Consider the following 13374-nt stretch of genomic DNA (forward strand, 5'->3'; position numbering starts at 1 on the left):
CACTTTTATCAGACGAAACTCACGTTGTAATGAGCGAGCGTGTTGAGTCTCTTCCAACGTCCTTCTTTCTGGGACGTCAGGTCGAGGTCGGACAGGATCTGCCCCGTGGAGCCGGGACGCCACTCTGTGGACGGAGAAGACAATCAACTTTAAATGTGTATTTTTCATAACACAAGAGACACAACTGTGATTTTGTCGAGCTTTGTTTTGTGTCTTGTCTGTTGCAAAAGACATCTTGACCTTGATGAGACACCAGATGAAACAGAGGTAATTTATTAAAAACATGGAAAAAAAGTTCAAACAAAAATATAAAATCTTTAAATCTCCCTCTTTGAGTGTTTTTATGTTACTTGTGATTCTATAAAGCATCTATGTATGATTTTTTTCCTCTTAAAAATGCTTAAATATTTTAGTTTTTTGCCACCAAATCTGACTCCGACCCTGCAGTTCAAACACAGACCTCCAGGGGGCGACACGCTCCTGCTTTGTGACCCTAAAAGTTGTTTTGTAGCCTTTCATGACTAACAGCTAAATAAGTATTTTTTACACATTTCAGTATAATAATTGTTTGCGTCTTACCGAGTGCGACACTCTCCACCTTCGGTCTCTGCGAGTACGGCAGATTTCTGTACACCTGATCGATGATCTTCTCCTTCACCTGGAGAAACAGAATGTTCAGATTTTATGAGACAAAGCTGACACGCTAGATTTTATCCGCAATTATTAGCGCAAAATATACCACTGATCACAGAAACACGACAGAGCCATCCTTTCAGGAGGGAGGAGAGCCGACTTCCTGTCTAAAAAATGTTACAGATGGTTTTACGAATAGACGTTTATGGAATTAACTTGGAGCCAAAATTAAAGGTCGGAAACTAAACACACATTACAGAAACATCCGTGTTTTTAAAGGGAATTCAGGATCCTAAAATGTTCAGCATACAGTATAATATATAAAATCAACAGTCTAAAATCTTTGTCTCCTGACGTCAACAACAAACGCACCTGTGAGATGGTGTCACAGTTCAGCACCTTCACTGGAGTCACATCTGGTCCCTCCCCGTGCACCAACACCTGCAGAGTCTGACATCACACACACACACACACACACACTGCCTTTAAGCTCTGGAATGAAAGTAGATGCACTGTGAGCGAAATAAAGAACTAGGATTGCAGCTAACGATTGATTTCATTATTGATTAAGTTGCTGAATTTTTTAGTGTATTTGATGAAATGTCAAAATAAATAGTGAAATACAGCAGATCCCAGTTTCTCAGAGGGAATGATGACGTCCTATTATGTCTGAACATTCGTCCAACACATGAAGATGTTCAGTCTATAAAGAACAGCAGCAAATCCTCACATTAGAAAAGTATGGAGGCCCTGTAGGGTCAAACTGGACATGTTTGAACTTTTAACTGTTTTATTTTTACTGTGATTTGTATTTAATGATCCTCCTGCTTTTAATTTGTTACGGTAGTTTTGGAAGTTGATATATAAATCACTATAAGACTGTATTTTAATGCAGCTCGGCTTTTTTATGGATTCAAAGGAAAACAAAAGAAAAAACAGTTCAGTAAAAACTGTTTTAAAGGTTAAAATTTGCTGTTTTTGCTCAAAAAATGCAGAAACTATTTATCACTAAAATCTACTTTCTTTACATCCATTAAATCATCCATTAATCGTTTTAAATATATTATAATAAAGAAGAATAAGCTGTTTAACATCGAAGCTTTTCTATTCAGCAACATTACAGTCGATGGAAAAACACTGAATATTTAATGACTTTTCTTTCTGCATTAAACTGTTTAAAACATCCACACGTCCTGACTCTGCAGTATTTCATGTGTCCCGTGTGAACTAACCAGTACGGAGTACTCGACGTCGTCTCCCAGCAGCCCCGTGTCGTTCAGCGTGTACTTGGCTTTCTTCATCTTGGCGTCGACCGGACCTTTCTCCACCTGGTGCTTCAGCGCCTTAAACAGTTTGTACAAAGGTTCTCCTGCCGTGTCCTAAAATCAGGACGGAAAACAGAATCATTAACGAGTTTGAATTCATTCTGAAATACACAAACACTGATCGTTAAAGCATTAAGAACGCTCCGTTTGTTTTCACGTTAGAATAAACAAATGTTAAATAGTTTTAAATTTGTGTACAATACTTTTAAAATTGTCTTTGCTGTATTTTACAACTGTTTTTCTGTCTATTTTAAACACTTAAATACATTAAAGTAAGTTTGTTCTGACAGCCGGACATGAAATAATATTAAAAGCTTCCTGGTTTAAATGATAAGGTCGTGTTTTAAAGCCTTCAGACTCCGTCAGGACTCGGTTCAGTTTAAGGCTCAAAATAACAAAATATAAAATGTCCATATCGTGTAAAAACCTGGTCTGCAGCTGAAGCGTGAACACACTTTTCGGTGTGAGAATATTAAATTATAGAAACACTGAACATCAGCACAAAAAAAACCAGCCGCAGCTGTCAGAGCCGACTCTCCTAAAAAGTCCAAATTCGCAGAAATGAAACACAGACGGAGCAGAAAGAAAGAGGAACACGGAGGGAGACGGACAAGAGAAGGTTTCCTGCAGACTATTATAACTGAAGGAGCAAGAGAAGAAGAAAGAGAAGAGGACGAACAGATCGAAGAGAAAGTAGAAAAACACAGAATAATTGAAGCACGAGTGTTACCCTGAGGAACTGATAGAGACAGATGGACATCCAATTACACAGCATCCTCTCCACCACCGTCTCCGACCTACATGCACAACACAGGAGAGGGAAGCATCAGGACGCTGCACAAGATGGTTTTTATAACACTTTAAACTTAAGCTTGTTTGTGATGATGGAACAAAATACACTTTAAATAAATAAATCACATAAATAAACCTTTAAACTTTCTGACACTCAGCTGCATCACGACGTATAAACTGATCTAAACTAAAAACAGCTTCATTCTTTCTGCAGCTTGAAGCTTCTGTGTCAGCATGTGCGAGTGTGGTTGCACCCGTCCCCTCCTCACCTCCTCAGCATGAGTTTGGGGTTCTTGTTCTGCACGTGTTCGTCCATCAGCTCCAGCAGCAGCGTCCTCATGATGTCCGTGTAATACTCCAGCTTTCCGTGCAGCGCCACCGTCAGCAGGGAGGCGAAATAACCCCGAGCCCGGGCGTTAAAGTCCGGACGGCTCTCCAACGTGCGGATGAACTAGAGGCGGGGAAAATGTGGAATTTCAAACTGTCGTGTTAATTGATAGAAGAGTCGTGACAGTTAGGATAAACATTTATAAGAGTGAAGAGACCTCACTCAGGGTGGTGCAGAAGCTTTTTAAATGTTTCTTGTGATCAAGACATTTATGGATATTGTAATACCTTTCTCGACCACTAGAGGCTACCGTGCATCACTACCCCACTCTAGAGAGGACTAAAAACGTTCATGTTTTCTTGCAGATGAGTTTAACTAGGGATGCACGATATTATCGACATGTTATCGGCATCGGCAGGTATTTCATTTCTCTGCTGATATTTTCCACTGATAAATCAACGCTTTCATTCCGCCTAAATGCTCGATGAAAAAGCTCGACGTAATGCCAAGACATTAACTCGGTGCAAGTGTGCCCGCGCACTGGCTGCACCACGCCTCTTCTGTCAAGTACGAAGAAGGGTGCGAGATGTCTGCGGCAGTTTTTTAAAGTTTCCGAAACGGACGGCGAGGTGGATTTTATCTTATGTGTTCTGGGCAACAGGTAAAATTTGCCCTGGTTATAGCTGCTGTCACGACTGTGTCAGGGAGAGAAGCATCCAGTTGTATGAATATTACAGTTTTAATTGAAAGAAAATGTTACAAACAATAAATATGGCATTTTGTACATAACCTAAGTTTAAGTACTTATGTTGCCCAGTGGGTGTGTACATTTTAAAAAACACTGTGTTGTGTTATTTCTGCATCTGCCAGCAGGCCACTACAGTAAGAGTCGGCATGATATCAGCTCCACTACAGGGGAGACTTCATGTTCTCTGCAATCAGGTGGAAAAAAACATAAAATATATCGGTATTGAAATCGGCAATCGGCAGAAAGGGATGGAAAATATCGGAAAAAATCCAGAATCGTGCATCCTTTGTTTTAACTTCTCCATGCATTTTAAACACAACATGAACACTGTATATTGTGAGTCAGCACGTGATGCATCTTTACTGCGATTTCTGTCTTATTCTGCCCAAATGGATCCATAACGAGAAAACACACGAAGAAAGACGGTTTAAAAATATAAAATAACAACTTTTCAATAATTTACAGATCTTTAATTTGTTAGAAAAACACCATCTTATCTTCTAGCTTGAATCTTAATGTAGTGTTGTTGTATCAGGAGGTAAAATCATTAATTTATGTTACTTTAAAGATTATATCTTGCAGCATTTTTCGCCCTGATTATGTAAAACAGCTGATGAGAGACGGGAAATATGTGGAGAACAGAGACGGGGATGACATGCAGCAAAGGGCCGAGGGTGGGGGTCCAGCCCTCTGAGCTGTACCAGCCCGTAACTTATGTTACTTTACATTTATTGTTAGGACATTCTTATAATGCAGCTACAAGCAGCTGCTTCTAATGACAGCGTGTGTGCTCTCCCTCTATAACGGCCTGTTCTGGTTGGCTGCATTCTGGATTCCTTTTCCGTAAGGAATGCTCGAACCTCCGACTGAGACGCAAGGAAAGGAAAAGAGGAAAGACAGAGGAGGGAAGAAGGAACGTAAGGAGACCACGAAGCTTCACACTCACATTGATGAGAAAGGTTTTACTGTTCAACAGGTTGGAGAACTGGTTCAGCGCCTGTGCCACGATGGCCTTGCGGGCTTCTGGGATTTGTAGTTTTCTGGTGATCATGGCGTCATTGGCGCCGTCCTTGGAGGGCAGGAAGAAGTTTCGGTCTGTGTAGTTTTTGTAGTCCAGGAAGGGGATCCGGGCCTCGCTCACGTCGCTGGTGTGGTCCTCCATCTCGATCATCAGATCTGACACACACACACAGAATATTCAGTCATTTATGTCTATTTAAAGGCAAGCGTGTCTTTATATTTATTCTGGAGTATTCTCCATCTTTAATTCTCTTTGATAAAGCCTGATATGTGAAGAGTCTGCTGACCCCCCCCGAGCTCCAAACAGAGCTGTCACATTCAGCCGAAATGATCCACCGAGCTCGCCAACAAGTCCTGAAGGGAAGTTTCTGAAGTGTGAGCCAAAGAGCCGCTTGTGCTGAGTCGTGTTGGCAGGAGCTCAAATAATGGAGATAAAACTGTCAGAAGTAGCGCCGTCATCTAATCTGTGAACGCAACGAGGAACAAGACTCCTCCGACACACTCAGCTGCTCGGCTCGGACTCCGGGAACCTTCATGTGGGTCGAAGCGAGCTCTGAGTTCACCACACGATTCTGATTTAATCGATCAGTCGTGTAACTCTCCACTTCTCAGGTGAGTGTGTACCTGTGAACTCTTTCTTGCAGCGATCTCGGACACTCTCCTCCAGATTCTCCAGCTGGTGTTTCACCTTCTCGTACTCGCGCTCCGCCTGCTGACTCTTCCTCCTGTTAGTGCAGACAGACAGGTACACACATCAGCACACAGGAAAACAAATGTGTCTGCACATATTTCTCGTTGATAATCCAATAAAGTGTTTAAACCTGTAGCAGTAGACGGAGATGGCGATGAAGAGCAGCATCGGTACGATGACGGCCGGGATGATTATCGCCAGAGGAATGTCGTCTTTCCTGGCGTAGTAGACCGAACCCACCATCCACTCGCCGTTACCAAACTTCACCTGGAGAGAGACAGAGTTAAGACGGTGAATTGGAGTCATGTCTAATGTGTCTTCTGCATCATTTTATGCACCTTTGTTTTTATTTCAAGTTGGCATATTTGGTATCTTTGGACACATTTGGATCTGGGGTGAACTTTGGGGATTTAAAAAACACTTTTAAACAAATAACTTGTGTTAAGTTTCTTTCTAAGAAGAAATAAAATTAAATGTAACATCATTAACACGTCTGCTCCGTTATAATATATGGTGATTCATATAGATTAAAGAGGTTAAACTTGTAAGCTAAAAGAATTTCTTGAAGCTAACATCGCTAAATAAGCTTATTTAAGAACTAACTTGGTGAAAGAAAAAACATTAAAACCACAAAGAGCGAGAGATAAGACGAGCTAATGTAACGTAAGCGACAGGGAGGAAGTTTAAACTGAGCCCTGATTATGTCGCTTATATTTATCTACATTTTGGCTCATTTGTGTTATTAAAATGAGCCGAATTAGCTGTTAGCAGTTACTGTTTGCAGTGCACACATTGGTTTACAGATAATTGTCACTGGGTTATTTTGATACTGAAGAAAACTTAAAACGTGCTGATTCTTAAGGGAGTTCTGAATGGGATTTTTTCTTTGATATCCAAGCAGATTTTTAGTCACTTATTTTTGATTGATATGGGAGATAACACCTTAAATTCTAATTCTTGAATGTCTATGTCCATCACAGACCGTATTATGTCGTTTCCTGATGGTTAAAACTCCTGTCTGGAACAATGACTCAAACTACAGCGGAGCAGAGTGAATATAATATTCCTCTCATCGCTGTTCATACTGTCCGAATAGAGCTAATGACTTTGTAACTTTAGCCTCACAGCTGTTTAAACCCCGTCGGTGGACATGTTAGTAACATAAATTGTGTTGTATGTTTACCACGAGCTCCAGCAGGTCGTTGGTCGTGTCTCTGCGCTGGCGTTTGGATCTGGATCTGGGCTGAGACGACGGCGCCTCCAGGATCAACTTATCATCCTGTGAACGTCAACAGGAAGAAGAAGAAGAAGAAGAAGAAGAAGAAGAAGAAGAAGAAGAAGAAGAAGAAGGAAAGAGTCACCAAGATGAACTGAACTCATGTTTACAGCTTTACCCTGGTATCAAATAGAGGTGAACCCTTTATTTTAGAGCCCAGGAGTGACTGTGTAATTGTGTTGTATGATTTAAGGTCTAATAATGTCCTAACTGGAAGAAAGAGACACTGAGGGACACGAGGGAGGAACAGAACACTGCAGCCTGGTGTTTACAGTACTTACAAACATACTTTGCAGTATGTTTATCTATCCTTTCCCTAAAAGACATCACCTTGTTCCTCATGATGCATTCACTTTAGGTATTATGTTTTTAGGAACATCTGAAAACACTTGATCAGAGCTGAAAGTGGAGAGAAGTCCAGCTTTTGTGGGATAAACTCTGCGACTAATAAAACATCAGGTCTGTCTTCACAACCATGACACACTCCCGTATTTCTCCCTGAGCTCTTTACCTGCAGTATGTTGACGGTACATGATGCATCTCCAACATACGCCTGAGCCTCTTTAGCCGTCATCGCCTTGGAGAAACCTCGACCCTGCAGAGCGCAAAGAAAAACAGAGAGTGAACACAACAGGAAAAGAGATAAAGAGTGAGCGTAGGTGTGTTTTTAACCGTCCGTGCTCACAGTGACGATGATGATGCTGGTCTCGGTGATGACGTTCTTGGAGAGCTTGTTGAAGCTGGGGTCGGGGTGGTAGTCGAAGCCCTTCAGGTCCTCCTGCACGTTGTCCAGGTGGAGAACCGTCCTCAGAGACTGAACGTCCAGGCAGCAGTTCACCGGAGGAGAGTCAAACTGCAGGACGGTGTCGTTCTTGGACTTGGACTCCTGGACGAACTGAGAGACACAGGCCCACAACTTTACTGTTTTAGTTCACTCCAGCGGCTCTGATGGTGTTGTTGTTCAGAGTGAGAACAGCAGACAGACACAGATAAAGAGAAGCTGGTGAACAAAGTGCTTCTCTAGCAGCTGAAGAGGCAGATATCTCCCCCGGGAGGTGGCGGAGGAGACCAAAAACAGAGCTCAAGGAGAGATTGGACCTACATTCATCAGGTGGACACAAACATGAAGGAGGGTGTTGCAGCTTTAAATAGTTGTCTTTTTACTTCTCTCTGTCTTTGCACTCCTCTCTCTCTCCCCCTCTTCTCTCCTCCCTGTTCAGACAGACAGCTTTTGATGAAGTGACGATAAAACGACTTCGCCTCCTCTCCCCTGCAGCGGATCTTTCCTGAGAGACTCTGTCACTCGGAGCTGTTCAGCGGTGAAATCGAAGCGTCGCCTCTTTTTTCTCTGCGTCAGGTTCCTGACTCTGTGTCAGCTGGAGCTGCAGACTGATGTACAGCCAGACGATGTTGTGCTTTTACTAAAATATTTTGTTTTGTGAGTTTTTACACGACGTAGTGAGGTCACAGTGACTAATCCATTCAGTTCATCCATTCATTGAATGACATTTGGAAGGTACTCCCTCCAGGCAGGGGAGGACGTAGACGCTCAGCTCAGACGGTGCAGAGCTTTGTCCACGGGACCTTCACAAATTAACAAACATTTTCCATTGCAGCAACTCTCATTTGTTTGCTTATTTGAGATGCATTTTAAATCTATTTAGTTTTTTTTATAAAGAGACAGAGAGAGAGCTTCAGAGCACGCATAGGTGTGGCACTGTCCACAGTGCTGAAACCGTAGACTGTATATAAAGATACACACGTCTATGGCTGAAATGTAGCTTATTACTGGGGAGCGGGGACCCACTAGACTCCCCCGTCGTTTTGCCTTTTTTGGGCGTATAGAAATAAAACCTATAGATTCAGTTTTGACGTATCAGAGCAGCTTTCACGTTAATCAAATGAAAAACTTTGATGCTGCGATGTCTGTTCTTGCAACAGTTAGAAACTGCAGCATCCGCAGCACAGAGAGAAGCAGCAGGCGTCAGAGCGAGGTCACTGTCACATTCGTTTACGATATTTGTTTGGTTCGACAGTGTTTGCTAATTTAAATGTTCTACTCTCTATATTATTATCATCATTATTATCATTATTTGGCTTTTAAGCCTGTGCATTTTTGTTGTTTATCGTCGCTTACAACCTGGAGTTAGGCTTTCTTTTCTTTTATATTCTGTTTTTTTGGATCCTGTTTGAATTAATTTCCCTTTTATCTTGGTTCCAAAGTGTTTGCCAGTGTCACTTTTTTTACTACGTAGGCCTATATTATTTAAACTTTATCAATCTAATTTCTTTGTGTATTTACCACCAAGCCGTCATCCGCCTCGTTGGTTTTGTTTATTAAAGTTCTATCCTATTTAAAGGTTTAATATTGTTTCTTGTTGTTGTTTTCCGTTAAAAATAATAATAAACCAACTTTCTAAGCATTTGTTCTGTTCAAGATAAAGGGAGGACCACAGGTCTGTTACAGCCGACAGGTATACTGAGTTACCTTGAAAAAAAAACCTGAAATCATAAAGCCTCTGACTGTTGGACGGAGTCAGAAAAAAGGACAAAATAAAACCAGTTGAGAAAGAAATCTGACAGAAGAAAAACTTTTCTTTGAAGTGAAATTGAAAAATAGATTTTCAAGCAGAAGAAGAAAAACAAACTTTCTGCAGAGGTGAAACAAGAGCGCGTGTGACACCTGGAGAGGAAACGAAGCACCACTTTTATAGAAATCAAACTCCAAACTCGATTAATCCGCCCGACACAAACACACTCACCTCCACAGGAGAGGTGTTCTGGGAGAACTCGTCGGTCGTGGGCAGGACTTTCATGGTGGCTCTCTGGATCAGGTCAAAGCCGCTTCCCATCACCACGATCCTTCGGCCGCCGCTGAGCGCGCACAAACAAACAAACCAGCACATGTTCAGAACGTTTCTTACCTTTCTTCAAGAAGTCTTTTAATCTTCTGTTTTTACTGTTTTCGTTCATTTAACATCACAAACTGTGTCTGTAAACTTTTACTTGTTAAAAAAGTAGTTTTTTAAAGTGGGATTTAAATACATTAAAGGGACAGTTCACCTTATTTTCAAAGATTCATTTGATGAAGGGAAAAGAGAACATAACTCCTGGCACATGCAAACTAACTTGGTAAAGACTACTCACCAGACAAAGCTGTCCTTGGGGTAATAATCGGTGATCTTGGGGTTCTCAGAGTACTGAAACTGGTCCGGGAGGTGTTTGGTCGTGTTTCTGCCGTATTTAACCGTCACCGTGAACGGCTCAGTGGGCACCTTCGGCACCTTCCCCGTCTTACAGGTGATCTGTTCCTCGAACGACAGGCTGAAGAGGAGAGAGAGGAGGACCGTGAACGGAGGTTTTTTAATGACACAAACAAAATAACCAGATTATTTACGTCGCTTACACTTCGCAGGGAACTCCTCCCACAGTAACGGAGACGTCGTCTTTGGTCGCAGTGTTCAGTTTGTTTCCCTTGATCGTGATGACGGTTCCCCCGGCTGCCGGACCCCTCGTTGGCTCAACAGAACGTAGCTCTGGATCCTGCATGAATAAGATGCGTCATCAGTGCTTTGTACTAAAATTGTCGGCCTCGCTTTCAGGCACTAACTGGAAGACAGGAGGTGGTTAAAACTTCCCAATCACATAAAACAAGAGTAAACGTTCAAACTTATAACAGAGCTCATTGAGCTCAAACTGCCGTCCTGCAACACTTTAAACACATCAAAACACAAACACATTTTAAACTGAAGAAAACTCCCAGGGTGTTTGAGCAGCAAGCTAAAGCGTAGATACTGTAAATAAAGAAATCAGTGTACATGGGGGAGTTGGCTGCAGCTGAAGTCCACCAGCTGCTTGTTCCTGGTTGTGTTCGAGGGTTTTCAACAGCAGGACAAATAAAACAAGAGGGGACATTAATTCTCTTCCACACTGGAGGATAAAGCAGCTTTGAAATTTAAGAAGTCAATCTGTCTGGAGAGTTTAGACGCAGCAGTCGAGCTCCGTGTGCAAAAGAAGTTATCTGTGCTTGTTTGGAAGCGAGCGAAGAGAAAAATAAATAAAGGTGTAAATAAAACAATGTTTTCTAAATCAGCGTAGCACGAGCGAGCGCTGTGCAGCTGCTGAGACGCTCTTAAGCTTTTGGTTTGTTGGTGTTTCAGATTTGTTCTCGACGTTCTGCAGACGGAGAAGCAAACAGCAGAATAAATATCCCCGAAGAGAGACAAAACTCATCACAGGTCTGCCTGGTAGGAAGCTGCACACAAACAGAGCAGCAGCAAAGGAGGCAGCGCTGACTGAAATATATCTGTGAGATGAAGAAAGCTCAGACTGTTGTGTGTTGCAGCTCCTGGATGAAGAAGGCAGAAATCAACAGCCTTTAACTTCTCTATTTACGTGTCGAACTTGCTTCCATGTGCATTAGGAGGTCGTTTCAGCCATTTTTGGTCGTCAGCAGAAGTGACCATATTTGGATGAGAGGGTGTAACTGGAGAGGAGCAAGGGGTTAGCAAATGCTGTGGCCCAAAGCACACCTTGCTTTATGGTCTGTTGGACTCATAGACAGTATGAAAAGATGATCACAGAGGACACTCCAGAGACGGTGCAGGCGGAGATCTCTCTGTGGAGAAGGTTCAGGAAGTCTGTCACCCCAAAAAGCCACCGCAAATACAAACAGCAGAAGAGGGGCACTCCAAAGATGGTTGATGACACACCGGAGGCGGTGCAGGAATCAGCCGAGATGGTCGAGAACACTCCCGAGATCGCAGAGCACACTCCAGAGACGGTGCAGGATTCACCTGAGATGGAGGAGATCTCTCGGTGGAGGAGGTTCAAGAAGTCACCAATACAAGCAGCAGAAGAGGGGGCAGATCCAGGAGTGAACAGTAAAACAACCACGGTTACCCTAAGCATCGAGAACAGTTGATATAAACCTCTTTATACAATAGTTAGTTACAACCAAGCATTCTGATTGGACAAGAGGTGTTTTGATTTCTGTTAATTAACAGTATCTCAGAATTGCACCTGTCAGCAGACAGAAACTCACAAACAGACATAACACAATGTAACTGGTGTGAAACACGTCGACACTCACAGAGCAGCATCAGTGCAGAAGGATGTTTGGTTGTCTTAGCAACAGTCCAGTTCAGAGTTACTGGATGAGTTTTGTTAGTGGAGCCAAATGCATGATCAATAGACTGTGTAAAAAGATGGCCGACATGACAGCTCCCTAAAAGTGAGTCCAAACCCTCTCTATCGCCCCCTGCTGACTGGCTGCAGCATAGCTTATAAGCCCCGCCTCCTCCATGTTAACAGATGGGACATGAGTCAAAGTATAAAATCAAAACACACATCAAAGACATTTTTCTCAAACATGGTTTCTGTCATTATAGTTAGTTCTTATCATGCTGATTTATGTTTATTGTTTTTGATTTGATGCTATAAAAGGGGGTGTGGCCTCATGATTGACGGCTCTGTTGACAAATGGGGCTCCTGCAGCGTTCTGTTCCCGAGCAGCAGAGTAGAGGAGGAACAGCGAGAGGAGACGTCACTAACACTAACACTACAGTCATAGAACTTTCCATCAGCGTGAATATCTGCTTCAGACCGACACAGGACTTGACACTTCATACGATCTCTACAGCACACACTCTTGACACAAATGACGTCACCAACATAAGATGGCAGAGCCCGCTCATGAGTTATTTTAGCTTCAGTTTTGTACAATGAGAGCAGAGTAATTTACTGAATAAATATCACAATGTGTTGAAACTGAAGATTGAGACCATAAACTAAAAATGTTTATGGGGAAGTAAATCAAGACAAAGGTAGGCTCATTTTCTCACAGACTACCAGTGAAGTCGCCCCCTGCTGGCCATTAGAAAGAATGCAGGTTTACAGTAAGGCACCTTCACGTTGGCTGTTTCTACTGTACGCTAACTGATCAGCACCGAAGAGCAGAGAGATACACTTAGCATCCAGCTCTTGGACACAGTGAAGCATGTTCAGGAGCTAATATGGCAGCTACAAAATCTTTAATATTCATCATTTTCAGTAACTATTACTCTGAAATCTCCAAACATTCGGTTGATAATCAAAGTAAACATTTAAAAGCAACCGATCCTCACTTCTGAGCTGCTAAAATCAGAGAATGTTTTGGCGTCTTTACTGCAAAGGTTGCAGATGAATTTACAGTACTGATCGTTTCTCTGTTGGACCACGATTGTCAAATTATGTGAAAATGTTTCCAAGGCAGGAAAATATCACCTACGAATGTTTGTGTGACAATGTTTTTACCCTGTAGACCAACTTTAATAAGCAATCTCCGGCATTTTGACAAGTTATTACATCACAAAGTGGTGAGCAAATTCTCTCTAATATTTCTGTTCTGACAGGAGGACGCAATTTAAGACTTAATCAGGGATGTTTGAAATTAACAGACACACGGCTGCTTAAATAAATGAGTCATTTCGGTCTCAGTTTGCTTTAATTCATCAGTTCAATAAAAATATGAGATGAAAATCTGAGCCTCGACGTAGAAACAAAGCAGAGAATCTTTATTTT

At 42.2% G+C, this 13374-nt stretch overlaps 1 protein-coding gene across 1 annotated transcript in view; it reads right to left on the reverse strand.

The window, feature by feature from the left end:
- Positions 1–13374, reverse strand: part of LOC138599219 (plexin-B2-like) — a 180961-nt gene that overhangs the window by 11387 nt on the left and 156200 nt on the right. Inside the window, exons 21-35 of the mRNA XM_069670723.1 lie at positions 10220–10356; positions 9961–10137; positions 9576–9687; positions 7499–7708; positions 7325–7408; positions 6721–6816; positions 5668–5804; positions 5471–5571; positions 4773–5002; positions 3020–3201; positions 2689–2755; positions 1866–2012; positions 1006–1083; positions 580–658; positions 24–124 (exon numbers count right to left, since the gene is read on the reverse strand). Coding sequence (XP_069526824.1) covers positions 24–124; positions 580–658; positions 1006–1083; positions 1866–2012; positions 2689–2755; positions 3020–3201; positions 4773–5002; positions 5471–5571; positions 5668–5804; positions 6721–6816; positions 7325–7408; positions 7499–7708; positions 9576–9687; positions 9961–10137; positions 10220–10356 — 1938 coding nt within the window. The remainder of the gene's footprint in view (positions 1–23; positions 125–579; positions 659–1005; positions 1084–1865; positions 2013–2688; positions 2756–3019; positions 3202–4772; positions 5003–5470; positions 5572–5667; positions 5805–6720; positions 6817–7324; positions 7409–7498; positions 7709–9575; positions 9688–9960; positions 10138–10219; positions 10357–13374) is intronic.

This window comes from Semicossyphus pulcher, unplaced genomic scaffold (assembly GCF_022749685.1).
Source record: "Semicossyphus pulcher isolate SPU_LCO1_2020_fin unplaced genomic scaffold, fSemPul1.0.p SCAF_20, whole genome shotgun sequence".
Taxonomy (NCBI): domain Eukaryota; kingdom Metazoa; phylum Chordata; class Actinopteri; order Labriformes; family Labridae; genus Semicossyphus; species Semicossyphus pulcher.